Raw genomic sequence first — 27608 nt, forward strand, 5'->3', positions numbered from 1 at the left:
TCAGAATTCTGTGCAAGCCACTCAGGTTCCTTCACACCACACTCATCAGACCATACCTTTATGGATCTGGCTTTGTGCACAGTGGCACCATCATGGTGAAACAGAAAACTGCTTTCCCTTACACTTTTGCCACAAGTTTGAAGCACACAATTATCTGAAATGTTTCTGTACAGTATACTGAACCAAGGGTTCTAGCCCAAACCCTAAAAATCAACCCCACACCATTATCTCTAATGCACCAAACTTTACAGTAGGCACTATATTGTCTGGAAGGTAGTGTTTTCCTAGCTTTCACCAAACTCTGATTCATCCATCAGACTGTTTTGAGTAATGTAGTTTGATTCACGACTCTAGAGGACTTGGTCCACTGATCCAAATTCTGCTGGCAGTGTACTTTACACCACGTCAAGCAAAGCTTTGCATTACAAGTAGTGTTCTTATGCTTGTGAGCAGCTGCTTGGTTATGGAACCTCACTTCATGAAGCTCCTGACCAGTTATTGGTCTGATATTGCTTCCAGAGGCAGTTAGGGACTCTGTTGTGAGTGATACAACAGAGGATAGGTGATTTTTACGCTATACTCTTCAGCACTCTGTGGACCTACTCTTTGAGTTTGTGTGGCCTACCACTTTTGTGACTGAGCTGTTATTGCTTCTGACTGTTTCCACTTCTCAATAATAATTACACTTGCAGTTGACTGGGGCAGGTTTATCAGAACAGAAATTTTGCATACTGATTTGTGGTAAAGTTGGTTCTTATGACATTGCCACGTTTTAAAATCATTGAGCTCTTCACTACGATCCATGCTACTGCAAAAATATGCCTTTGGAGATTGCATGGCTATTTTCTTGATTTTATACACCTATCAACAATGGGTGCAGCCAGGGCCGGTCTTAGGCCACTGCAACCTATGCGGCCGCAGTGGGCCCCGCACTTTCATAGGCCCCGCGCTAATTCTAGGTGTAAATTATTAAATTAAACCATTATAACTTATAATCATGTATAGGTCAGCGTGTTTATTCTGTTTTTATATTTTTACAGTGTTTTTTATCTATTACGTCGTTGTTTCAAGTGATTACGACAAGTAAATAAAATTGAAAAAAAATTGTAGCTGCTCGGGTGCTTTATCTCTAAACTCGTCATTTAGGGGAACTTGGGGTAAGATGAAACAGACACCGTTCTTAACCTTATGATGGCTCAGCTCAGTGAAACCAATCAAATAGGAGGAGCTATTTATGGAGATGATGTTATCGATTTTTTGGATGAATAGTTTGAAATTTACCGTGAAATTTACCGGCAGTGGTTTAAATTTTCTCTTTTCTGCCAGACGAAGATTTTTTCACCGGTGAGTAAAGCTTGTTCCTCAGAAACAAGCGTTGTATAAAATTCGAAGATCCTGTACATTGATAACCCACCCTATGTTAACAGTCAGCCATAGAATCATCGGCACGTCAACTTGTATCTTTATACAATTTGTTTTATGAATAGTCTCTCATTTCAAATGTTTAAGATAGTTTTACAAAATAAAATAATGTGATTCGTCTACCCAAACGATTGTTTCACCTTACCCGTAGTAGGGGTAAGATAAAAAAAATTTTTTTCACAAACACTTGCTCAAAACGTACCGATTCATCCCTAACCGACAAGCGCATGCATATGCAGATCATTAACAATAATTTGACTGAAAATTACTGGTAAAAAGCAAAAAATGTGGATTTGACAAGGAATGTTAAAAAGTGGTTCATCTTACCTCAAGTTCCCCTAAATTGGTAGACTTAAGGTATTTTTTAAAATTTTATTTACTCGTAATCAAATGCAAACGTGAAATAATCAAATGCAAATTGTCGTTCAAACGTTAAATCACGTAATCAAATGCAATAACGACGTAATAAATCAGTAAATACTTTATTTTGTTCATTTTTCATTTTTTTAACTGTGGCATCTGGTGAAAGAAGCTTCTCGCGCCTCAAACTAATCAAGAATTACTTGAGGTCAACAATTCACGAAGATAGATTGAACAATTTGGCAATTCTTGCTATTGAGCGTGATCTATGTAGGAAACAAAAATTTGCTGATACAGTAATCCCTCCTCCATCGCGGGGGTTGCGTTCCAGAGCCACCCGCGAAATAGGAAAATCCGCGAAGTAGAAACCATATGTTTATATGGTTATTTTTAGAATGTCATGCTTGGGTCACAGATTTGCGCAGAAACACAGGAGGTTGTAGAGAGACAGGAACGTTATTCAAACACTGCAAACAAACATTTGTCTCTTTTTCAAAAGTTTAAACTGTGCTCCATGACAAGACAGAGATGACAGTTCTGTCTCACAATTAAAAGAATGCAAACATATCTTCCTTTTCAAAGGAGTGCAAAGCAAGCAGTCAAAAAAAAAATCAATTGGGCTTTTTGGCTTTTAAGTATGCGAAGCACCGCCGGTACAAAGCTGTTGAAGGCGGCAGCTCACACCCCCTCTGTCAGGAGCAGGAAGAGAGAGAGAGAGCCACAGAAAAACAAAGTCAAAAATCAATACGTGCCCTTTGAGCTTTAAAGTATGCGAAGCACCGTGCAGCATGTCCTTCAGGAAGCAGCTGCACACAGCCCCCCTACTCACACCCCCCTACGTCAGCGCGAGAGAGAGAGAAAGTAAGCTGGGTAGCTTCTCAGCCATCTGCCAATAGCGTCCTTTGTATGAAATCAACTGGGCAAACCAACTGAGGAAGCATGTACCAGAAATTAAAAGACCCATTGTCCGCAGAAACCCGCGAAGCAGCGAAAAATCCGCGATATATATTTAAATATGCTTACATATAAAATCCGCGATGGAGTGAAGCCGCGAAAGGCGAAGCGCGATATAGTGAGGGATCACTGTATACTGTATGACTTCGCTACACGCAAGGCTCGTAAAGTAAAGTTAATTTGATCGTGATTTTGTACTTAGTAAAGAATGAATAAAATGCAAAGACGAATTTATTTTCTAATACAAAATCTTAATTTTCACTTATTATACTTATCCCTACCCCGACTGGGCCCCGCGCAATCCGTTTCGCATAGGGCCCCGCAATTGTTAGGGCCGGCCCTGGGTGCAGCTGAAACACCAAGCATTGGAAACAGAGTTATACAGGTAATCCTGCTAAAACGAAAACCCTATCAGTACTGTATATCTTCTAAATTGGAGGTTTAATTTATATAGCTTCCTATGTGTGAACCTTTCTACTTTTTAAAGTTTGTTACAACCTTGTTTTCTTTGAATGTATTCAGTAGTTTTCATTAGTAGCTAAACATGCTTTTTCCGTAAAACATACAACTCAGGAAGTAGTTCACTCATCATTTTCATGCTAGATATTCTACTTAAGTTTACAAGTTTATTTAAACAGACAAACTAGCTTTTAGTGTGGGGTCGCCTGGGTTGAACTGTAAAATATGGAAGAATAAGTCAACCTGGTTACAGAGGCAAGAACAAAGTGGTCAATTTCACATGCCAAGTTTTCTGTGCATTCAAAGCTTTTGTCATCTAATTAGCTCATACTCCACACATTTCTTGGACTTCAGTATTATCTTACATACTTCAGCTCATACATAAGCTTTAAGTATGATCTTTTGGACTGAACTGCTTAATGTCCTATACCAAAGCCATTCAATGATTCTTGATGCTTTTAAAATTATAGGATAGACTTCAGACCAGTTCAAATTTACCAGCAGTCGTATTTGTCAATTTTATTGTGATGTATTATTATCTACGTGTTTCTGCTTGAAGAAAATAGTTTATTTTAGCTTAGTAATGTTTTGGTAACTGTTTTGGATACCAGATTTTGAAGTCTGATTTGTTTTTTCAGTTCCTCCTTTTACAACTTTTAAAGAGATACGCAACTGGAGACCTAGGCAACAAAAGTCTCATGTTGATGATGGCAGCAGCAGCGATGAAGAAAGCCCAGAACTGGTTAATTATGGTAAGAGAATAGTAATCAGAACGTAGGCTGCTTAATATTGTCTGGTTTGAAACCTGTGCCTCTTTGTTTTCAGCATTGTAGTATATATAGTTTCCAAAGAACTGAAGAAACACAAAAGCTCCCCAAGACACTTAGCTGAAGAACAAGTGGAAAATCTATGTTCTAGATTCATGCTAGTAATAATAAAATTACATTCAATGTTAGAAGTAGAGTAGGTCCTGCATATGCACCTTTCTATAAAAAAACACCATTTGTTTAGTTTCTGTTTTTAAAATACAACTTGCTCATGTTTCTTGGGTTATACTTCTGACCACACACTTACACTTGGCACAGTGTAACTTTATAGCTGCTTTTCAGTCAAAAACCGTGTTACACTGTATATATGGAATGAATGCAAGTATGTTTAAGTTCACTGATTGATCGCCACCTATGAAGTGTATATTTTTTTTCGCAGTTGTCATGATTTGTCAATTAAATAAATCATTTTACTGTAAGAAACATGAAATATGTAAAGATGCCCTTTAGATTAGATTCATTTGTGGTTTTTGAAGTTTAGAAAGAATGTTATTTCAGAAAAAAAGGAAAGGGTGATTATTTGGGTTAATTTTTCATTCATCTTAGGTGCCAAGGGAAATAAGTTTTGTTAGCTCCTGGTAATCTAATTAATAAACTACAATCTTCAAACCAACCTTTCTGATTGATTCAACCTATTCTTATTCCACAGGATATATTTGGAGTCATTATTGAATCATGTTTACTTGAAGTAAAACCTATGAAGAACTAAAAGCAGTAGCATTCTATTTTTGACTCAGTAATTGTATTGTATTAAGTATGTTCTTGGTGCCGTTTAAGTGGCTTCATTTCATTTGGCATAGATCGTTGTTTGGACCGTCACTGGAAAAATAGCTCCTTGTTGGATGCATTTGTGACTCCTGATGATGTGCGATACTTCACAAGTGAAACTGATGACATTGCCAATTTGGAAGTTAGTGTCTCTGAAAGTTCAAGAGATGTTCAGCTCTGGATCAAGTTGGCATACAAATACTTGAATCAGAAAGAGAGGTATGAAATATGTTTACATGTTAATATAGTGTATTGTATGGAGTATATCGACTGTTTAAGTGGCGCCTTAATGTGGTTTTACACTCCTTGTTTCTAGCAGAGCTTAATTTGGTACAAATTCATGAATGCTTGTGTTCACATAAAACATCCAAATCTCTGAATGTGTCAGTTTCCTTATGCTTCACATATAATGGCCTTTTTTTGCACTTGATATTTGCAGATTTATTTTTCAAGTTTTGCTTTTCTTTCTTCAATTTAATATTACAGTTTTGAAAATGTTGCATCACGTATGAGGTATTCATGCACCAAAATAGCATAGTATATGTTCTGTATTACATTTTTATGGTGGGTTAGCCTACACAAATATTAATAAAAGTAGTTTGGCTGAGGATGTGTTAGGCAGTTTTGGTGGAGCAGGTAATGGGAGTCAGAGGGCATAGCTTAAGCACAGCTTTGAATATTGGAAGATAACTGAGTAATTTATATTTGAATTATACCTTTCACCAAGTTCATCTTCATAACATTTTAGAATTTTTTTAGCTAATAGAAACTGCCATCATCAAGTGCACATGGGTTTAAAAGTTAGTTCCAGTGTCCATAAAATAAGTCGCATTACAAGTTAAGTAAGGAAAAGGTGGAAGATATGCTAAATCATATTAGAAGAAACAGTCTCACCTCTGAAGATGTGAAAAACTGAGAATTTGTAAAAGAATTTTGGCAACAGCTGAAGCAGTTGTTATATACTACACCCATTATATAAAGAGGGCGATCAGGCAGACAGAAGCAACTATAGACCAAGTAAGCCTAACGTGCATCTTTATTAATGGAAGGAATTCATCAGGGAAAAGATTGAGCAAAATATGGCAAGAACAGGAGTTTTACTGAGCAGTCAAAATGGGTTCAGATGGTTGGTTTAAGTGCGACACGCATTCTTTCTCTGATGTAAAACCCTTGCTATCATCTGAGTTCACCTCTGTTGTAGCACGTCTTTATGTGAAAACAGCAGTGACAGATCAGGTGGAGCATGAACGTGACTGAGAGAATAAAACTGAATTAAAAATAAAACAAAGCTAACCTTTACAAGTACCATAAATTTACACCGGCTGTTAGACTGAAATTAAATGTATGTTTTTATTCTAAAATAATAAGAATAAAAGCAGCTCACATTTCAAAGTGCAGTCGTCCGGGATCAAACTCTTGACCTTTAGATTACCAGTCACCAATTCTCTTACCGTTATGCCACCAAAGTGGTCATACTAAAAGCGTGTCAATGTCGCACCCTAATGCGGGTTCTTTTTCTGCAGTTATATTCTTGAATAAAAGTGTATGTCTTCTGCTGTTCTTGTACCTTCTGTGAAAGTGTTTATTTGATATTTGTACTTCAGGCTTCACACACTATATGCTTCATGTCTACACTTTGTCAATTACTACTAAAACATGAAAAACGTTTGTTTTAACAATGTGTTTACATAGCTTGTTGTTGACACGGAACACACATGGAATGCATGTGGGATAATTCCTAATTATGTCCTTTGTAGGCCCAGGTCATCAAATGGGGACAAATTTTTTCAGTGCAAATACTCTTTTGGTCAGGTCACATCATAACAAAGACCCCAACATTCCCAATCCCCTAAACACTTTAGAAGTCATACTCTTTCAGTCACTCAGAAGTCAGGTCAAACCTTCAAATTTATATCCACACAAGATAAGTAATCATCAAGAATGAGTTTCTCTGAATCTGTTCTTGTGTTACTGTTCCATATGAGCAAGCTCAATCAGTTATATTTATATTTTTTTATCATGAAAAAATCCAAATTGGTTGTACCCAATCATCAGGTAGCTTACAAAAATGTCTCTGTCAAAATGTTTAATTGGTAAAGCAAATTATTTCAGTGAAGAGTGGACCAAAAATTAGATTATTTAATCTTTATCCCAGTGGGAGATGTAGATGCATACAACAGCAGGAAAATAAAGATAAAGAAGACTTGCAGAATAAATAATACATTCAGTCTATAAATAATTGTGCAGAAATTGGAAAATTAACTTAAGAGGATACATATTTAGAACATTTAGTTTGGAACATTGGGAAGAAGCATTAAATTGACTGATAGCGGTGAACAGAAAAGATCCCCAGTGGTGCTGTGTCGGCCTTTCTTTTACTGCGCCATTGTGGTGTCAAAATCATTGTAGTTTGCTGTTTATGTGAACCCCCAGGTACTTCTAGCTTTGAACCACTTTCATGTCCTTCCCCTGTATGGTGACTGGTCTCAGAGACTGTTTGGCACGCCAGAGGTCCAACATCAGCTGTTTTACCTTGCTGATGTTGAGTTGCAGGTGGCTATCCATGCACCACAAGTCTAAGTTCTCCACAAGCCTCCTGTACTACAACTTGTCTATTATTATTGCAGCCTAAGAACGAGTCAAACCTGATGAAAAACTGGTTCAGTTCTTTATCTCTGTTACAGTGCATCCGGAAAGTATTTACAGCGCATCACTTTTTCCACATAACATTTTGTTATGTTACAGCCTTATTCCAAAATGGATTAAATTCATTTTATTCCTCAGAATTCTACACACAACATCCCATAATGGCAATGTGAAAAAAGTTTACTTGAGGTTTTTGCAAATTTATTAATAAAAAAAACTGAGAAATCACATGTACATAAGTATTCACAGCCTTTGCTCGATGCACCTTTGGCAGCAATTACAGCCTCAAGTCTTTTTGAATATGATGCCACAAGCTTGGCACACCTATCCTTGGCCAGTTTCGCCCATTCCTCTTTACAGCACCTCTCAAGCTCCATCAGGTTGGATGGGAAGCGTCGGTGCACAGCCATTTTAAGATCTCTCCAGAGATGTTCAATCGGATTCAAGTCTGGGCTCTGGCTGGGCCACTCAAGGACATTCACAGAGATGTCCTGAAGCCACTCCTTTGATATCTTGGCTGTGCGCTTAGGGTCGTTGTCCTGCTGAAAGATGAACCGTCGCCCCAGTCTGAGGTCAAGAGCGCTCTGGAGCAGGTTTTCATCCAGGATGTCTCTGTACATTGCTGCAGTCATCTTTCCCTTTATCCTGACTAGTCTCCCAGTCCCTGCTGCTGAAAAACATCCCCACAGCGTGATGCCACCATGCTTCACTGTAGGGATGGTATTGACCTGGTGATGAGCGGTGCCTGGTTTCCTTCAAACTTGACGCCTGGCATTCACACCAGAGAGTTCAATCTTTGTCTCATCAGACCAGAGAATTTTCTTTCTGATGGTCTGAGAGTCCTTCAGGTGCCTTTTGGCAAACTCCAGGCGGGCTGCCATGTGCCTTTTACTAAGGAGTGGCTTCCGTCTGGCCACTCTACCATACATGCCTGATTGGTGGATTGCTGCAGAGATGGTTGTCCTTCTGGAAGGTTCCCCTCTCTCCACAGAGGACCTCTGGAGCTCTGACAGAGTGACCATCGGGTTTTTGGTCACCTCCCTGACTAAGGCCCTTCTCCCCTGATCGCTCAGTTTAGATGGCCGGCCAGCTCCAGGAAGAGTCTTGGTGGTTTCGAACTTCTTCCAGTTACGGAAGATGGAGGCCACTGTGCTCATTGGGACCTTCAAAGCTGCAGAAAGTTTTTTGTAACCTTCCCCAGATTTGTGCCTCGAGACAATCCTGTCTCGGAGGTCTACAGACAATTCCTTTGACTTCATGCTTGGTTTGTGCTCTGACATGAATCTTTCAACTGTGGGACCTTATATAGACAGGTGTGTGCCTTTCCAAATCATGTCCAATCAACTGAATTTACCACAGGTGGACTGCAATTAAGCTGCAGAAACATCTCAAGGATGATCAGTGAAACAGGATGCACCTGAGCTCAATTTTGAGCTTCATGACAATGGCTGTGAATACTTATGTACATGTGCTTTCTCACTTTTTTTATTTTTAATAAATTTGCAAAAACCAAGTAAACTTTTTTCACGTTGTCATTATGGGGTGTTGTGTGTAGAATTCTGAGGAAAAAAATGAATTTAATCCATTTTGGAATAAGGCTGTAACATAACAAAATGTGGAAAAAGTGATGCACTGTATTGCTGTTTTCCCCTACATGTTTTACAGCCTGCTTGTAGCCAGTAATAGTCCTCTTCCAATTCCACACTTTCTTTATATTGTTCCGCTGTACATGTACCTTGTGCTCTAGTTTTTCTGTAGTGGGTTTTCCCACACATAAACCCACTTCCTCAATTCTGACTGCATCTGCTTGATTACCTTCTTATCACCAGACCAGCTGCATCTCGTCAGTAGGGCTCTCTGGCCTTTTGTGATCTGATTTTTGCTGCTGGGGAAAAAGTCCACTGTCTTGTTTGGAACTGTGTTATCCACACAAAACTGGATGTAGTCTGTGATACAGTGACTGAGTCTTTAATTGTTAAAGGCATCCTACAGAGCCTCCTCAGTTTCTGTTGTTCATTCCTGCTTGAGTTTGATTGTTTATATCCAGGTATTAGCTGCACCAAATTATGGTTCGATCTTCCCAAAGGTAACAAAGAAGCAGGGTTATATGCCCCTTTAATTTTGACATATAACAAGTCTGTGGTCCCGTTTTCCCTTGTTGTACAGTTCAAAAACTGGTGAGGGAGGAGGAAAGTGAAACATTAAGTCCCCAGAAATCGAAATGAAAGTGCTGGGATGGTCAATTGTGAATTTGTCTACCATAGAATATACTGTGTCTTTTGTGATTACTATGTATGCTGGAGGGGCATAAACTGCCAGCTTAATACCATGTGAAAAGTCCCTCAGCATATAATAGTCATAAGTCCACTACGAGCAGTTAAACATTTTGATTGCACACCCATGCTTTAATGATAATGCATGCAGAAGACACCATTCTATATTCACAAAAACAGCAAGTCTTTTTCCTAGCGCTTTCGCTCCTGTTTCTGTCTGCCCCCATGATTTTAAATCCATCCAGTGCAGCTGCAGTGTCAAATGTTTTAACTTAAGCCACGTCTCCATGAAGCATATCAAACAGCTGAGTTTGTTTCCCTTTGGCTCCTGATCTGCTGTAACTTCTCTAATTGTGGAACAAGTCTCCTGCTGACTTTCCTCAGGGACTAACTTTGGCACATTGGGAGACAAAGGGCACAGGTACAGCAGTTGATGTCGTATATAAGTGAGTGCAAGATCTTCCTTACAACTTTTAGTTATCCATATTATCCCAAAAAAAAAAGACAAACAATGAAGACGAACATAGAGCTGCTGTATCAGGCAGCTTACTCATGGCAGCACCAGAAGAGAATAATCTGTGTGATGTTTGAAAAATTCAGCTGACTTGTCTGACTTTTAGTAAACGGTCATTGTCCTAAAACAGTCCAAAATGAGGTGCATAACATTTGCAATGAATCTTTCAATAAAACCTTACCATATATTGAGCATTACTGTGAGGATGAAGTATTCACCACAAGATTTCTGGAAGACAGATGTACCTCAATCAAATGAAATTCCATAGCAGATAAGGAAAGAAGCTGTTGGAAATTACCAATCAGGAAAGGATTATTTTGAAGACTCTCGGAGTCCAACAGATTCAAGGGAAATCCTTTATCTCTAAAACAGAACATTCAGAAGAGTTGTGTATCCTCCTAGAAAAGTTCAGACAGCCAAAATGACTCCAAGGGCACAGTGACAACTCATTCAAGTAGTTACCCAAAGAACTGTGACCTCAGTAGCCTCAGCTCTGAGAGTTCATGATCTCAAAATAAGAAAGCGAAGAATAAAAGTGGCAAAGATGTAACCCCTTTTGGCCAAGAAGTAACATTAAGGTCCATCTTGCATTTGCAAAGGAACTCCAAAACAATCCCCAGGCTTTGTAGAATAACATTTTCTGTGCATAGTTGAGTCAAAAGTACAACTCTTTCAACAACACAGACGCAGTTATCTGGAGTAAAGCCAGAACAGAGCTGCACAGTGAGGATGTTATACCTACAATAAAATGTTGGGGTGATAGTGTAGGAAGGCTTTGCTGCCATTATTGACGGAACCATGAATTTTGTACTTGACCAGACATGATATGAAGTTGAAATGTTTATTGTATATTAGGACAGTGATACAAAACACAAATCAGTCGACAGAAAATTGAAGCAAAATTCAAGTTTTCAGAGTGGCCTAGTCAAAGTTCCAACTTGAAAGCAAGAGATGCTGTGGCAGTACATGAAACGAGTATTTCCCAAACACAAACCTACCAGTGCGACAACAAGGCAAAGCATTTTAGAATCTGAGACTGCCACATCCTATACAGCTTCAGTGATGCACATTTTCTGATGGAAATGGTGTTGTTCAAACAGATTTTTTGGACCAATTCGTCTTTCGGACAGACGTTTTTCATAAGCATTGAAACTCTCACTCCCTTGGTATTCTAAAATAGTGAAGCCCATATTTGTCATCCAAACCCCTCCGCATTTTACTCCCACCAGTCCTGACTCTTCTGTCGTGTCCATATCTATGCACAGATACAGCAGTAATAACTGACTCAAAGTAAGAGCTACCATTGTTTGTTTCCTGCATCTTCCTTGCCCCCACAGGCTGATTTATTCACAAATGTTCTGCTGTGAAAACATTGAGAAGTAGAGCAGTAGCCAAAATGTTAGTATTCATGGTAGTTTTTGTGCATATTTGAACATCCTAAGGATGGAAATCTGTTAACACTCATATTGGATTTTGTATCACTTGAAAAACAGTCAATCAAAAAAATTGCATATGAGCAAAAAATGTGTTGACTCACTTTATAGCTGCAATATGAACAAGGGCTTGGTATTAAATTTGCATAGGCTTTGATACAAGCTGATGTTTTACTATACCTAGCAAGTCAGTTATTCACATGACTGAATTACGATTTTATAATGTCATTATTGAATTTTCTAGTACTTTAGTAATTTGTGTCTACCAATGAATTATTTTATGCATTTGATTGGCCTCTTTTATGCAATGTTTTGTCCTTTTGAATATTGTAACAGAGGTGATCAAATTGTGTCAACATTAAATTTGAATCAGAACTTGTTTAAAAAGCAGTGTTTTTCATTGTTTACGGACAAGAAATTGTAGTAGCTAAGAGGTAACTTCCTTTATTTTGTTTTCTAGTACCCCATCAGAATGCTTGGATTCTGCATTAAACACTTTGGCCCGAGCACTTGAAGACAATAGAGAAAATTGTGAAGTGTGGTGCCACTACCTCAGCTTGTTTGCCAAACGAGGTACAAAGGAAGAGGTGCAGGAAATGTGCGAGACAGCTGTGGAGTATGCCCCTGACTATAAAGTGTGGTGGAAGGTAAGCAACATCTTGATTCCCTTGCCTTCATAATACACCCCTGGGGATGTCACATTACATGACCAGACTCCTAGAAGTGTGCTGGCAAAGGTACAACTGAAAGTCTCAGGAAAAGTTGTGTAAGGTGATATAGCCTACTTGAGAATAATTGAGTGTAATATTTTATTGAAGTATCCTTTATAGACATACAAACCCCCGTAGTGATAGAGAATGCTATTAATTCCATTATGTAAAAGTACAAACCAGTTGTCACATTTTACATAGGTAACTCAGAGTCCGGAAGGGATTTACCTGATACATTGCTTTTCATTATGTTTGTCATTATTGTGCCCTTTTTCCATACATTATAATTCAATTTTTAGTTAGGAAGCAACTTTCTCAGTAGACCAGTTCAGAATTTCACATACTTTGGAGCCTTGTGGTTCAAGTGACTTGCTAAAGATATATTGCTATGACACTGTCAGAATACTGCCCTTTTATATTGAGAATTCATTAGTGAGCATTACTCATCCAGCATTGTTGTATCTAGTAGCTTTGATAGTGACCTTCAGAATCAATTTTACGCAAATAGTATAATAATGAGTGTGAACCACAATGGATGTCACTTCAAAGCAATTTTTATGCAACAAGTAAATGTTTCTGGTTTTATATTAACACATTGTGAGCAGTGGCAGGTGAAGTGGGGAACTTGGGATGACAGGAATTTTACTCTCCAAACCCTCCTCACTAATTGACTATGCCTATATGAAAGAATACCTCTGTTCTGTTTAGTGTTAATTTTATCTGTTGTTCACCAATATTTAAATCCCACTTCTAATGACTTATTCAGTTTTAAGTTGATCACATTTTTTTCTCCCTACTTATAGTTCTTAAACCTGGAATCTTCTTTTGATGGAAAGGACTATGTTTGTGGAAGGGTGCTGCAATATCTCCTTGGTACAGTAGGGGGAGACAACAAATCAGAGGTGTTGTCTTTTCAACTATTAGAGTGCCTGCTGTATCGTGTGCAGCTTAGTCTGTTCACTGGTCGACAGCTGCATGCTCTGGCTATACTACAGGTGTGTAGGTCCTTATTCCTTTTAACCTTTTATTATTTAACTTAAATAATGTGCAAATAAAATGTGCATTATTGTCAGAGGTAAAATAATTATAGCATTCTGTATGTTTTCTCTGCTAGACTGAAATATTTTATTGGCTGAAGGTTTATATTTTGATAATGTTTTTTCTTTTACAATAGTTATAACTGTGACGTCAAAGAACAAGCTTTTTATTACAATCTGCTTTATATTTGAATATTTTTATTAGGAGGTCAAATATAAATTCTGCAATTCAGCCATGTAGGAAATATCCTTTAAACTCTCCTTAATTCAGTTGAGACAATGAAAGCTACTATTGTTGGTACTGTAATAGAATTTTGTGGTGTTTGCCACAGTTACGTCCCTTCATATACATTGATTTTCAACCTCATTTGTTCAGCTCAGCAGCAGATTGGTCATAGTAGTAACCCACTGTGGTGAGGTGTGCTTTCCAGTTACACCCAGCATGCATCATGTGAAATGCTGTACAAAGACAGTTTGCTTTCTTCAGAATGTTTTATGTGAATGAAAGTGTTTGTTAATGAAAATGTCTTTATTATTTGTAACATAAAACAGTTGAAAACTAAATTTGACATTGAGCTGATATTCACACTTTATAAATTTGCTTTTACTGAAGAAATAAAACAAATGAAGCCGATAATGAAAGCAGTCGTTTGGGGTCCATTCCAAAACACTGAGGAACATGAATCGCTGTATTTCAAAGCAGACTAATGATAGAAAAGAAAGTTTTTGCTTCTTTTGAATTGGTGTTGTTTTCACATTTGCGAAAACTCTTTTTGTAGGAGTAAATTTGAATTAATTTCTAGCATGCAGTGCACATATTTAGAATTACTGCTTTGACTTGATTCAGGAACATTTATAAGCTTTTAAAGAAATGTCTGAGCAGAATTCTTAAATCTGAGCTATTGGGTAACCTAACAACCTTGTTGGTGTAAACGGTCTTGTATTGTTGGTTATATTTTTGATGTTTATTTACCCCTGCATCCTGTGCCCAGTCTTTCTGTCTTGTCCATATAAAGAGGGATTGAATAAAAATTCCCTTGAGGCTCTTTGCAGTGGTTTCTTGGCCCTTCCCATGCATTCCGATGTCACCCTTACCTGAACGGGCAATTGGCTTCCATCTGTTTAGGGTTAGCGAGACGCCATCTGGCGTCTCCTGTGCAGCTCTGTGAACACAGACGGAACGGATGAGTTTCCAACAATAACGCAAGGTCAGCGATACCCTGGAGCTGAGGAAGGGCAGAGTCGCAACATTTTAACAAGTGCTTATCTTATGTTTTCTTTTTTTTTTTTCTTAGCACACAAGGCTCTATCCCATCTGCAAGTTTGTATTTTGGTAGATACTGAATTTTTATTTTTTATAGCCTGCCAGATATTGTCAAGAATTGGCAGCTTTTTTAATGTAAACAGCAGATAGAAAATTGGAAATAGCATCGCAGTATGAATTACTTTAAAGTTTACATGTTTTGTTTTTTTTGTGTTTAACAAGTTATTCTTCAAGATGAAGTACAAAATGTACCCAATTCCAGTCAAGATCAGCCATTCAAATTTTTTTTCTTTCATTTATTAATTTTGAGCATTAACATGGGTGTGGTTTAAAGTGTTGTTGATGAGAAGTCTGTTTTTCTCCTGGAAAAAATGCTAAATGTATTTTTCTCTAATATTTTTCCTCCACACTTTATAGAAAGCTGTTTTATACTGTCTGAAAATATTATTTATCAGATCTGAAATAGAATAAAGAGCTCAGTTGTAAGATACAGTTCACCACTAAAATATTATCCACAGCATTTTGTGTTACACATATATGTATTTATCTCTTCCTCAGAATGCTTTGAAATCAACAGATGGTGAAAGAAGTATTGCTGAACACCTTCTTATCAGCGACCGCTGCTTGGCTTGGTTGTCTTACATTCACCTCATTGAGTTTGGCTGCCTGCCATATAAACTGTATGATCCAGCAAATAGCAATCCATCACGCATTGTTAACAAGGACCCTTTTTTAATTCCATGGCAATCTGCAAGAGATATCAAAACGGATCAGGATATGCTTTTTGCACTGTTTGAAGGTGAGTCTGACGAGGACCACATGATAGCTCATGTTGGGTTCAAGCAATCCATAATTTTAATCTTAGATTATGAATATGTTGATTGTTGATGAGGCTGGTCACAAATGAAGCAAGCCCTCCCTCCTTTGTGCCTAATACTTGTGAATTAAGTGCATGTACAATATTATATCAGTGATTCATTTTATTTTAATGCTTAGCAACACTGCCAGATTAAACATAGGTTTAACACTGTAAGCATTCAAGAACTTTGCAAATGTTCTGTGTAGCATGGGTGAAAGGAAGCTTACTGTTTTGAGTTTCATGACCTTGGAAGCAACCTCTTTTGAGTATTTTCTCTGGGGTTCGTGTCATTGGTTTGCCTTTACTCTGCAGCTCGATTAATGGTGGCTTAGACTAAGTGTTTTTAACAACCTCAATGTTTGCTAGATGGTGTTTGATTTTAATCAGCATACAGTGGCTACCCATGCACAACCTAAAGGAACAGTGGCAGGGTCTGTCTCCAATGTTACCTGGTGTAATAGTAGCACACTAATTAAAGTTACATTCACATATGTTTTTCAGTTTTTCAGTAATTTCAAAGTGAATCTTTGTAATAATAATAATGTCAGTTTTTAAGGGAATACTGTAGTCATGGGGGACTTTATTTACCCAAATATTAACTGACCTAACCTTGCAAATAGCAGAGTACAAGAGGAGTTTTTAGACATAATCAGTAACAGTATAGTAAAGCACTGTGGCGGGCAGAAACCTATCTAATATATGGTGCAGTGGTCACTATGGTGAAGTGACCATAATATAATACGATTCTTAGTGTTTTCATAGAACACATATGCAAATACTAAAAATTGGTAAATGTAACTTTGAAAGGGCAAATTTTGAACAGATGTGGTAAAGTCAAAAATGAATTAACTGGGATAAGCTTAAGTGTAGACACAGTTGCAGGGCAGTGGAACAGATTTAAGAACATTTTGCATATAATGCACGACAGGTACATTAGGAAATTTTAAAAAAAAACTCTTCATGGATTAATACAGCTTACTGTTAATAATAAATAATAATTCATTACATTTATATAGCGCTTTTCTCAGTACTCAAAGCGCTATCCACACAGGGAGGAACCGGGAAGCGAACCCACAACCTTCCACAGTCTCCTTACTGCAAAGCAGCAGCACTACCACTGCGCCACCTGTGAGGACATGTTCTTCTCCTTTTAATGGGAAAACAGCTATATAAGGTGTATAAGACTAATAACTATAATGCTGACATGAGCATGAGGACAACCATTAAGAAGAATATTAGGGAGGCTAAAAGGCAGTTGGAGAGAAATATTGAAGATAAAGCCAAAGATGACCCAAGGAGATTTTTTCAGTGTTTTAGTAGTAAGAGTCCAGGGGAAGGTGAAGTGTATCAGGAATAGAAAGGGGGAGTTAAAATATACAAACTATGAAATGGCAAATACAGTGATCCCTCGCTATATCGCGCTTCGCCTTTCGCGGCTTCACTCTATCGCGGATTTTATATGTAAGTATATTTAAATATATATCGCGGATTTTTTGCTGGTTCGCGGATTTCTGAGGACAATGGGTCTTTTAATTTCTGGTACATGCTTCCTCAGTTGGTTTGCCCAGTTGATTTCATACAAGGGACGCTATTGGCAGATGGCTGAGAAGCTACCCAACTTACTTTTCTCTTTCTCTCTCTTGCGCTTTCTCTGATCCTGACGTAGGGGGTGTGAGCAGGGGGCTGTTCGCACACCTAGACCATACGGACGCTCGTCTAAAAATGCTGAAAGATTATCTTCACGTTGCTACCTTCTGTGCAGCTGCTTAGTGAAGCGACATGCTGCACTGTGCTTCGCATACTTAAAAGCTCGAAGGGCACGTATTGATTTTTGCATGTTTGTTTTTCTCTGTCTCTCTCTCTCTCTCTCTCTCTCTCTCTCTCTCTCTCTCCCCCCCCCCTGCTCCTGACGGAGGGGGTGTGAGCTGCCGCCTTCAACAGCTTTGTACCGCGGTGCTTCGCATACTTAAAAGCTAAACAGCCCTATTGATTTGTTTGCTTTCTCTGTCTTTATGACAGTCTCTGCTCCTGACACACACTCCTTTGAAGAGGAAGATATGTTTGCATTCTTTTAATTGTGGGACTGAACTGTCATCTCTGTCTTGTCATGGAGCACAGTTTAAACTTTTGAAAAAGAGACAAATGTTTGTTTGCAGTGTTTGAATAACGTTCCTGTCTCTCTACAACCTCCTGTGTTTCTGCGCAAATCTGTGACCCAAGCATGACAATATAAAAATAACCATATAAACATATGGTTTCTACTTCGCGGATTTTCTTATTTCGCGGGTGGCTCTGGAACGCAACCCCCGCGATGGAGGAGGGATTACTGTACTCTAAACTTGCATCTTCTGGGCGTTTTTATGTATGAGAAAGTGGAAAACCTTTCAGCAGTAACAGGGACTACTAAGAAGTTAATGAGACATTTAAAATTGTACAGATCAAGACCAAATCAAGACCAAATAATTTATCTTTGAGTGCTTAGGGAGATAAGCGAGTCCCGCAGAGGTTAATCTTGTGGCCATGGCTATTTTTAATATACATAAATTATCTGGATACAAACAACAAACTGGATAAGTGTGCAGATGATACCAAGATTGATGAATTGGCAGGTAATCTATGATCAGCTGTTTTATAATTTTGAGTGGTCCGCTTGTTATCTTGATCAGTAAAACACATAGACGGACCCCCTTACAATGTTTTTTTTTTATCCCATTACTCTGCACTTTGATCTAGAATATTAAGATCTAGAATAACAAATGGTTATTCTAAACACTTTTTCTGCACCCAAAAAATATTCTTTAACATTTGATTTTTGCCTCATTCACACTTAAACCCGATATCCCTGACTGTTTAATGCTAAGATCTTCTAATTAAAGCAAATGAATAATGACTGTCATACTTTTGATTTTCTTTTTATTACAACCCTTTTAAAAACCCACTTTGAAGTTCCTTGTCAGTCAACATGCTGTGTCCCCATTTAGTCTCCATCTTACATGGTTGCTAGCTTGACGTATAATTCCTAAATCAAAGAAGTGTATTTAAAAATATTCAGGCCATCTATTAAAATATTGCTTCATCTATAAAGGAGGAAAAGTAGACAGATTTTGTAGCTTTTCAGGGTGAGTAAACAGGTAACCACATGCTTTTTTTCTGAATGGTGCAATATAAATGGTACGCTGCTGACCGTTGGATACCTTCTGAATAATAAAACAAGTCTGCCTGCCTCTTATCTGCTTTTACTTTGTTCTCACTACGCTGCCTGTTCTTGTTTGGCATGGAAGTACTATCCCTCATCCTTGTCACTCAAATCTGAGTGCTGCAAACGTGACCCATGCAACATTGTCATAAGCGCCTCTTGATTTTCAGACTCAAGAGTAAAGGAAAAAAAAAAAAAAATAACAATAAAATTAAGGATTTCAGCTCATTTTCATGGCTGCCTTTATGGCTCACTTACTTGAGAAGGACTTGCACTTCCAGCCATCAGTACTTGACTGAAAGCAATATGACAGTGCAGATGCTTGGGATTGTAATGGCTCTTGTATTTAAGTAACAGTTGACTAAGTACCGCTAGGAATTATTTTTTTGTCTGTTGCCATTTGTTCCTGCTGTTTTTCACCACTTCAGCCATTACCATAATAAAGAATAAAAGAAGCACATCAAATGTAAATTTAATGCCTAGAATCGTTAACCAAAGTTTGACTGTATTTAAATATTTAGTTATTTTTAATTGGAATATGCAAACTTTTTTTTTTTGTCTAATTTGATGGCACTTCAATCTGCCATGCACATTTTGGTGTGTGGGATGATTGAAATACTTTGTGAAGCTCTGAGCAAGCACTAGAAGAATGCACCATCTCTAAATAGATAACTGGTTTGTGATCTGAGCTCAGCATTCTGAAACTTTAAGGTAGAAGAGCATCATTCCAATTGCACACAGTGCTACCCAACAGGAGATGTAATACAGTTGTCCCTACATATTTACGCCTTGTATCCCTTCCCTAGTGATAATGATTGGGCTTGAGTGGGCTTCCTTTTTGAGGAGTATTTTTTTTAGGGGAATCTTTAAGTGGGAAAGATTCTCCTGCCCAGCCCGAGATGTATTAACCATGGGATGTGCTCTAACAAATGACAGTGTTTGAATTTTGTTTATCTAGGTTAGTTTTATATATGTAAAATTATGTAGGAATTAGCTCTGTAGATTCCTTTTATTTTATTGCTTTCTCTGACAATTCTGTAAAAATGTTTATTTCCCTCATCCTCTCAAACTGTGCACTTCAGGACAAAATTGGTTTCCAGGGAGCTGACAGTAGCAATTACAGTGGGTATAGAAAAGAATCACCACCTTCGAAATATTCACATTTTTTTTGCTTTAGAAAAATTATAAAAAATCAAAAACAAGACATACATACTGAGATTAATAAAGGATCCCCCCCCCCCCCCATGTCAATATTTTGTTGAACCACCTTTTGCTTTAATGACAGCCTTGAGTCTGTTGGGATACTTCTCTGTCAGCTTTGCACACCTAGATTGAGCTATTAATATTTTCCCACTGTTCTTTACAGAACTGTTCAAGTTCAGTCAAATTGGATGGTGAGCGTTGGTGAACTGCTATCTTCAAATCTTTCCACAGATTTTCAATAGGATTTAGGTCTGGGCTCTAACTGGGCAACACAAGGACATTCACTTTTTTCTCCTTCAGCCACTGTGTAGTCAATTTTGCTGTGTGCTTTGGGTCATTGTCGTGTTGAAAGATGAACATTCTGCCCATCTTCAACCTTCTGGCAGAGGGGTAGCAGGTTTTCCTCAAGAATTTGATGGTATTTTGTCCCATCCATTTTTCCTTCTACCCTAATCAGAGCCCCAGGCCATGCGGCAGAGAAACACTCCCACAACAGGATGCTGCCACCTCCATGCTTTACTGTAGGTATGGTGAGTTGTGGATGGTGAGCTACATTGGATTTCCGCCAGGTTTACTGTTTGGTATTGAGGCCAAATAGTTTGATTTTGGTCTCATCTGACCATAAGACTGTTTTCCACTTGGTATAAGAATCTTCAAGATGCATTCTGGCAAAGCTCAAACGAGCTTTAATGTGGCCTTTCTTGAGAACTGGGTTTTTCCTTGCGACCCTCCCGAACAAGCCACAATTGTGGAGCGCTTGTGAAATTGTTGTCACATGCACACAATGACCACTCTTTGCCATAAAATCCTGTAGCTTCTTCGAAGTGGCCATTGGCCTCTTGGTAGCTTCTCTTACCAGTTTCCTCCTTGCTCTTCCATCCAGTTTGGAGGGATGGCCGGATCCAGGGAGGGTCCTAGTAGTACCAAACACTTGCCACTTCTTTATTATGGACTTTACTGTGCTCCTTGGGATTGATAAAGCCTTTGAGATTTTTTTGTATCCATTTCTTGTCTTATGTCTGTCCACAACTCTAACACTTTTGAAAGTGGCTTGCCACCCATAGTCAGTTGTTTCCTGCCAGTTGCACTACCAAGCAAGGGAATGCTCCAGGAACAGCTGTTTTTATGCTTCATCACACTGATTACAATTGATCACAGGTGGAAGGACGGCAGTAACGGTGGTCTGCAATGGAAATGGTGCTTACTTACACCTGATTGAGTGTAGGAGGGGGTTGATCCTTTATTAATCTCAGTATTTCTTGTTTTTGTATTTTTTTTAATTCTTGTGAACTGTAGCTGTGATACCTTTCACATGGATGTTATAGATTACATTGAGTAAGTAAAGCTGGTTTGTATGTTTTTATTTAAGGCTGTAAAGCAAAAAAGGGGAATATTTCGAAAGGGGTGATTCTTTTCTATACCCACTGTACAAGTAACTGGGACTCTAGTCCTAGTTACCAGTGCATTGGGTAATAACCTGATGGGTGCAGTCAATCTGTAAAGTTTGTAAGGTTTTATTCACCATTGGGAGTGTCTGAAGAAAAAAAAATATTAATGAACTTTTACCAGTTTAAACTCTCTTGTCCTTTGCTTTTTGCATTTTTTAAAATTATTTATAAAAGTTCAAGAATATGTGTTGTAGTGATTGGTGCTCCTGTCTCTCAGACCTAGTATCCTGGGTTGAAATACTGCTCTGGTTTGATAGTTTTCCTCCTACATCTGCAAAAATGTGGTGGTTTCATTGATAGGTGTGTGTGCCAGTAGGCACAGTAATGGACTGGCAGTCCAACTGGGATTGAGTCCATCCCTTGCAAAATATGCTGCGGTATATCACTTTTCTCTTATATCCCCACAAATGCTTTTAAAATTTTTTTTTTTTCTTTATTGTAGACGCTGTGCATGCATGTACGGAGGAACACATTCCTGCTGGAGAGAAGACTGCTGCTTGCCTTCCAATTTACAGGAATATGATTCTCTTAAATCAGCTTTTGGATAGGTAAGTTACGTTTTTAATGTGTGAGGTTTTTGAGACATCGTCTTGCCTCTGTCTCACGCTGCTTCACCTTCTATTTTTTCCAGGTGTGAAGCTGCAATTCAGCTGTGTGAAAAGATCCTAGTTGATTGTCCTGATTCTCAAAGCCTGCTGGAAACACTTGAAAATCTTTATGTAATAAATGGTGAAGGTGATAAAGCAGCAGAGATGTGGCACACAGCTTTCCGAAATTCCCCCCACAGTGGAGCAATATTTTATTCTGCTTGCAAGTTCCTTGTATCACAGGTAAGCCACACTTCTTGTTTTGTGATACAAGCCACCATTACCCTTGTTGATTTCAGCATTCTAGCCTGGTTGTTTCCACTAGTATTCTGCCGGGCATCCTTCATTTATTTAGATGATGCTCTTATGTAAAGTGAATTCCAAATGAAATATATAATGACCTTTTTACACATTTAAGGTTAAATTAAAAAAATGTTTTCTTCTGTCACTCCCATTTTTGTTTTTTTTTTTTGGTCTTTTTCTTTAGGGAAAATCCAGTGCTGTCTCAGAACTGCTTCAAGAGTTTGTCATGGCTTTCTGTGAAAGTTCAACTGAGAACTCTGTTAATATATTAAGGTGAGATGTAGCACATTTAGAACTCTTGGCCATTGTTGGAATAGTTCCTTTAATGGTAGTTTAGTTTTGTAATAAGAATTAAAGAAGCACCCATCATCATTCAAATAAATAGTGTCAGGGATCAGGAATCCTTGTTGCACTTTGTCTCATCAGGTCATTTCTGGACTTAAAAGTACATACTGCTGCAGATGTTGTGCAATTTTTTTTTCTTGGCAGAGTGCGTTTTCTTTTATATAAACTTCTGGTTTTATTTATTCACTTGAACGGAAAGCATAGCCTGCAGCAATTGAGGATAAAAACCATCCTTGCTTGAACGAACAAAGGTACTTTGTGATGTACATGTAAATGCTGGGTATCTTGTTAACCCAAGCAGATGAGAAGTGACTTGCATCACATTTTGCGTGCACTTCAATTTAATACTTTTAAACTGCGCCAACCCAAAGGTCAAAGCATTTATTGCTTTACAGCTCTGCACAGAGGCCTCTTCAACAAAGCTGTCGTCTTCTTAAAGATAAGGTGGCAGTAAAAGCTGTTGGGCAGGGTGAATACTTCATTGTGTGATTTGGCAAGGGAGATAGTTAATAATGTACACTGTATATATACTTAGACTGTGTCAGTCCTTCAGCTTCACACCCACCAACCCCCACTAATTTACTAATTAATGAATAAAAGGGTGCCTGTTTTCCCCTCTAAGTATCCATTAAGTAAGACCAAGAAAGGCACTGCTCTGACTGTGTGTGTGGAAAAAAAAGGAAAGGTGCAATCCTCCCTTCACTTTGTCTTTAATGACAAAAAGAAACCTTCAGATAATTCTGGGCAGATGTTGGGGCTACTGGAAGATTTGATACCCTTCCTGTCATGTTTGCTGGTATTTTGCCAGTAGTGGTTCATTTTAAACTCTTGATTCCTTGCTGACTCTGAAGTTTTTAACCCTGGGGGAGGGGGAGAGCAATTTTATCAGCTACAACAGTTAGTTTGACTGTTTTATAGGTATTTTTGTGGGGTGGTTATTAATTGCTGGATTGAGGTTGTGCAAGGAAATGAATGTTAAATCCTTATGGAAGGAAAAGCTAAAGTGAAATATTCAAAGGGTGTCAAAAGAACAATCTCACTCAAGCTTTTCAGGTTCTCATGATGGCTGTTTTTTTTTTTGTTTTTTTTTTTTGTATAAAGTGTGACGCATAGTGACTTCCCTTAGTAATTTCTGTATTGCATAGTACTAACTTTATAGAGTTATCATCACATAGAGTATAAACTCTCAATCATTGACAGTGATCAAGCTGATACTGTTGCAAAACATTTTTTTTTTTTTTAGATAAGTTGAAAGTAGAAAAAATATTTCAGTCTGTACAGTTCTTTTAACTATTTCAGAGTGTGTAGTTTCTGGCTTATTTTATACGCTTCGAGACTGATTTTCCTAACTTGGCCTGGGAGAGCGTGCTCCTAGTGGTCCACATGGCTGACTATCTCTTAAGATTCCTCTACACCATGTCTTGTTAGGAATTATCAACAGTGCTTTAACTTTTGAAAATGCTGTGGAAAATCAGTCTATATCTGCACATCCTCAACATTTTTATTTTAAATTTTTATTTTTTAAACTGGCTTTGGTTTGTTTAGTATGTTGTGTCTATGGTGTCATATTTCCAATATATAGCGTTATGTTTCTGCATCAAATGGAGTAGTGACCAGCACGTTTTCTTGTACTTAATGTATAATAGTGACAAAATAAATTGAATCTTTGGGACCATTTTGTTTCTACAAGTTTCTACTTTTTATGCCTTTTTATATTTCACAGTGAAAGTGTTATGACTGCCTTATCTTAAACACATCCTTTAATGCATTTGGATACACTCTTTTGGACAGTAAAGTTTTATGAATACAAAGATGTTTGCAAAAAAATTTCTTTGGTTCAACTTAACATATGTGTTCCGGACATGCTTTCTAGAGATCTTGTTGTGTCTCATTTCATTAAATTCTCTCCTGTTTTTTGTTTAATTGCAGGTATTTTTTAAATGTGCCAGTGCAGTATAACTTCAAAGCTCCATGCATCAAAGAGCCATATAGCAGTGAGCTTCAAGCTCAGGTTCCCTACATGTGGCTTATCTACTGGTAAGTTCTGTAAGGGCATTTTTTAACCTTGTTTTGTATTGGCATCATACAGCAACTTATGAATAAACATCTAATTTTTTTGTGTGGTCATTAGTTTAGCTTAAGTTTGTCAATCGATAGTCAGTCATTTTTCAATTCAAGTGTTTGTTTAGCAGTCTTCACTGAGTGCAGTCTCAGAGCACTGTGTTGACAGGTAATTGCAGTTGATTCATTCCATGTCAAATCAACTGATTTTTCCACTAATTCCATGCATTTCGGTCTCAAAACATTCTGGAAAAATGCTGGGTGTGCCCATGTTATTCAGGAGACATCCTATAAAATTATTTTGATGTAAGATCAGTACTTTCCAAGATACAGCCAATTTTGTGAAAGAGGGGTTTCACAGCTTTATTTTTTCATCGGTTTCTCAAGACCATACCTGATGACCTACACCATTATAGTGACCTGTACCATTATAGTTATAGTATGTAAAGAAATCAAAATATTTGTTCCAGGTGACACCACTTGGTAAGAGCAGACCTTCAAATATAGGAAAAAAATATTTTGCGTCTTTGGCTTTTTCATGTTCAGGCTTTCAGAAAGCATACTTCTAACTGATATAGTCTTTTCCATGTTTAGATACTTACAAAGGGCTTTTCAAAAAGGTTTTAAACAAACAGACTGCATCAGGGTTTGACCAGCAGACCTCTCAAATGTAAAAAAAAAAAAAAAAAAAAAATCATTTTGGGTCTAATTTTCAGACCAGCTTAATGCATGGGAATGTCTTGACATTTTTAAAATTATTTTTTCTGTATCCTACATTGTCCCTTCTTTCTCAAAAAACAGTCTTAACTTTTCTTATGTAAATCTTTAATTTTTATTTTCCATTCTAATCATGGGTTAAATTCACCATTTGTCAGTAATGGTAATCATCAAGTTCTTCATCACTAACTTGGGTATAAGATTAATGGAAAACATAAATAGTCAAAGGTACATTAAGCACAACACATGAACAACAACTGCTTGATTTATCATTAAATATAACACTAATTATAATAGATAGATAGATTGATACTTTATTAATCCCAAGGGGAAATTCACATACTCCAGCAGCAGCATACTGATAAAAAACACTATTAAATTAAATAGTGATAAAAATGCAGGTAAAACGGACAATAACTTTGTATAATGTTAACATTTACCCAAACCCTGTACCAAAGGGTGGAATTGAAAAGTCGGATAGTGTGGGAGACGAACGATCTCCTCAGTCTGTCAGTGGAGCAGGACATTGACAGCAGTGAATGTTAACATCTTGGTATTGCAGAAGCAAGAATGTGACCCATTTCATTTCTGTTTCAATCGAAGTGCAGAGCATAGGGTGTCTTTGTCTTTGAGGTCAAGACGGTACTGCCTCCCACTGACTGTTGTAGGTGCATTAAGCAGTACAATGACACCGCTGTAATGGTACCCAGCAAATATTGTCTCTAGGTGGCCATTGGAATGACTTTGCAGAATAGTTTTGATGCATTAAACATATCAGGCTGTCACCAGACACTCACCAGGTACTCTTGGCCATGGAGAATCGCATTCTCTGTTCAGCAACATGAGAGGGCATCGCGATTTGATATGAAGAAAAGTTGGACATTTTTGATAACTTACTGATTGAAATCTCAGTGATTACCATTATTCATACATGGTGCATTCAACCTATGTTTAGAATGGAAAAGAAACATGAAATATTTGCATAAGAAAAGTAAGGTTTGTGTTTTGAGAAAGAAATGGACAATGAAGAATAAATGTAAAATATTTTTAAAATTATCTACACATTCCAAATGCCGTTAAGATGCTCTGAAAATGAAATACAAAATGATTTTTTGGATTTGAGCGGTGTGCTGTTCAAACCCTGATAGTTACTTTTCTGTTTGCTTTTTCCAAAAGCCTATATAGTTCTTTGATTTTTTTCCTTATTCAGATAACTGTGTTGGTTACAAATTTGTGTTTCTGAGGTCTAAAATAGCTAAAGCAAAAACTCAAATTTGGTCAGTTTTAAGGGGCTATTTTGATCATGCAGGGTCATCTGCACCAAATGTTCTACTTTTATCACGTAATATAACAATTATTGTACCAGTGCAAAGTCTGAGCCTGCTTGGTGGTTTAGTTGTTGAGCTATGGGCTGGATAAAATCAACACCCCCTTCCCCTCGGTAAACTGGGGTATTTTGTAAAGTATTGATCTTTCTTCAAAAAAAATTTACAGGGTGTCTCCTGACTAACATGGGTTCAACTCGTAATTTTTCCAGAATTTTTTTTTGAGTCCAAAGGGCAAAGGCCATTGGTTTATTTAACATGGAGTGACCCAGTTTCAAACTTTTCAAAATACTAATTACAAAATCATACAGAAACACACAGTAAAACAAAGCAGCTACAAACTGATTACCATTGATCCTCATAATGTCTGCCCATTAACACAATAGTTGAACTATGGCCAGTTGACCACATGAAAGAGGATAACAAACCCTAGTTAGTAGAATTTGGTTATAATGGACACCAGCACACAGTCACAATGCTAGAAACTTCAGCAAACTGGCTGCCCAACCATTTCTGGGGATTCTGCAATGGTCTGTTTGGGACAATCTAAAAGATACCACATTATATGACTTTTCCAGCAATTTTCAGGTTGTTGCCTTCATTTACATAGTCTTAGCAAGTGAGAGGCAGTCAGCAGAGTGCTCCCATGTAGACAATCATGTCATGTGACATGCCCATTGACTCACTGCACCTAGTCCATAAGGCCCCCTGATTAAAACAAGCAGGTCTGATTTTGACTTGAGTCATTAGGATGGGCCTTATGTGCGTGGCAGCTGACAATCAATGAACGTTCATCCAGAAGTACACTGCATTTAATGTAGTAGGAAGGAATAAGGAGCTATGGATGTTTTGGACCTCACAAACGGAAGACATTTAGTACTACTTACTAGAATACTT

General features: G+C 37.8%; 1 protein-coding gene across 2 annotated transcripts in view; it reads left to right on the plus strand.

The window, feature by feature from the left end:
• LOC114664456 (zinc finger C3H1 domain-containing protein-like) overlaps positions 1–27608 on the plus strand; it is a 97444-nt gene that overhangs the window by 55644 nt on the left and 14192 nt on the right. For both annotated transcript variants that reach the window (XM_051933431.1, XM_028818551.2), the window contains exons 20-28: positions 3834–3947; positions 4823–5009; positions 12117–12303; positions 13170–13361; positions 15226–15466; positions 21816–21921; positions 22005–22203; positions 22448–22536; positions 24538–24645. In XM_051933431.1, the coding sequence (XP_051789391.1) occupies positions 3834–3947; positions 4823–5009; positions 12117–12303; positions 13170–13361; positions 15226–15466; positions 21816–21921; positions 22005–22203; positions 22448–22536; positions 24538–24645 (1423 nt within the window). The remainder of the gene's footprint in view (positions 1–3833; positions 3948–4822; positions 5010–12116; positions 12304–13169; positions 13362–15225; positions 15467–21815; positions 21922–22004; positions 22204–22447; positions 22537–24537; positions 24646–27608) is intronic.

Source organism: Erpetoichthys calabaricus, chromosome 1 (genome assembly GCF_900747795.2).
Source record: "Erpetoichthys calabaricus chromosome 1, fErpCal1.3, whole genome shotgun sequence".
NCBI classification, from domain to species: domain Eukaryota; kingdom Metazoa; phylum Chordata; class Cladistia; order Polypteriformes; family Polypteridae; genus Erpetoichthys; species Erpetoichthys calabaricus.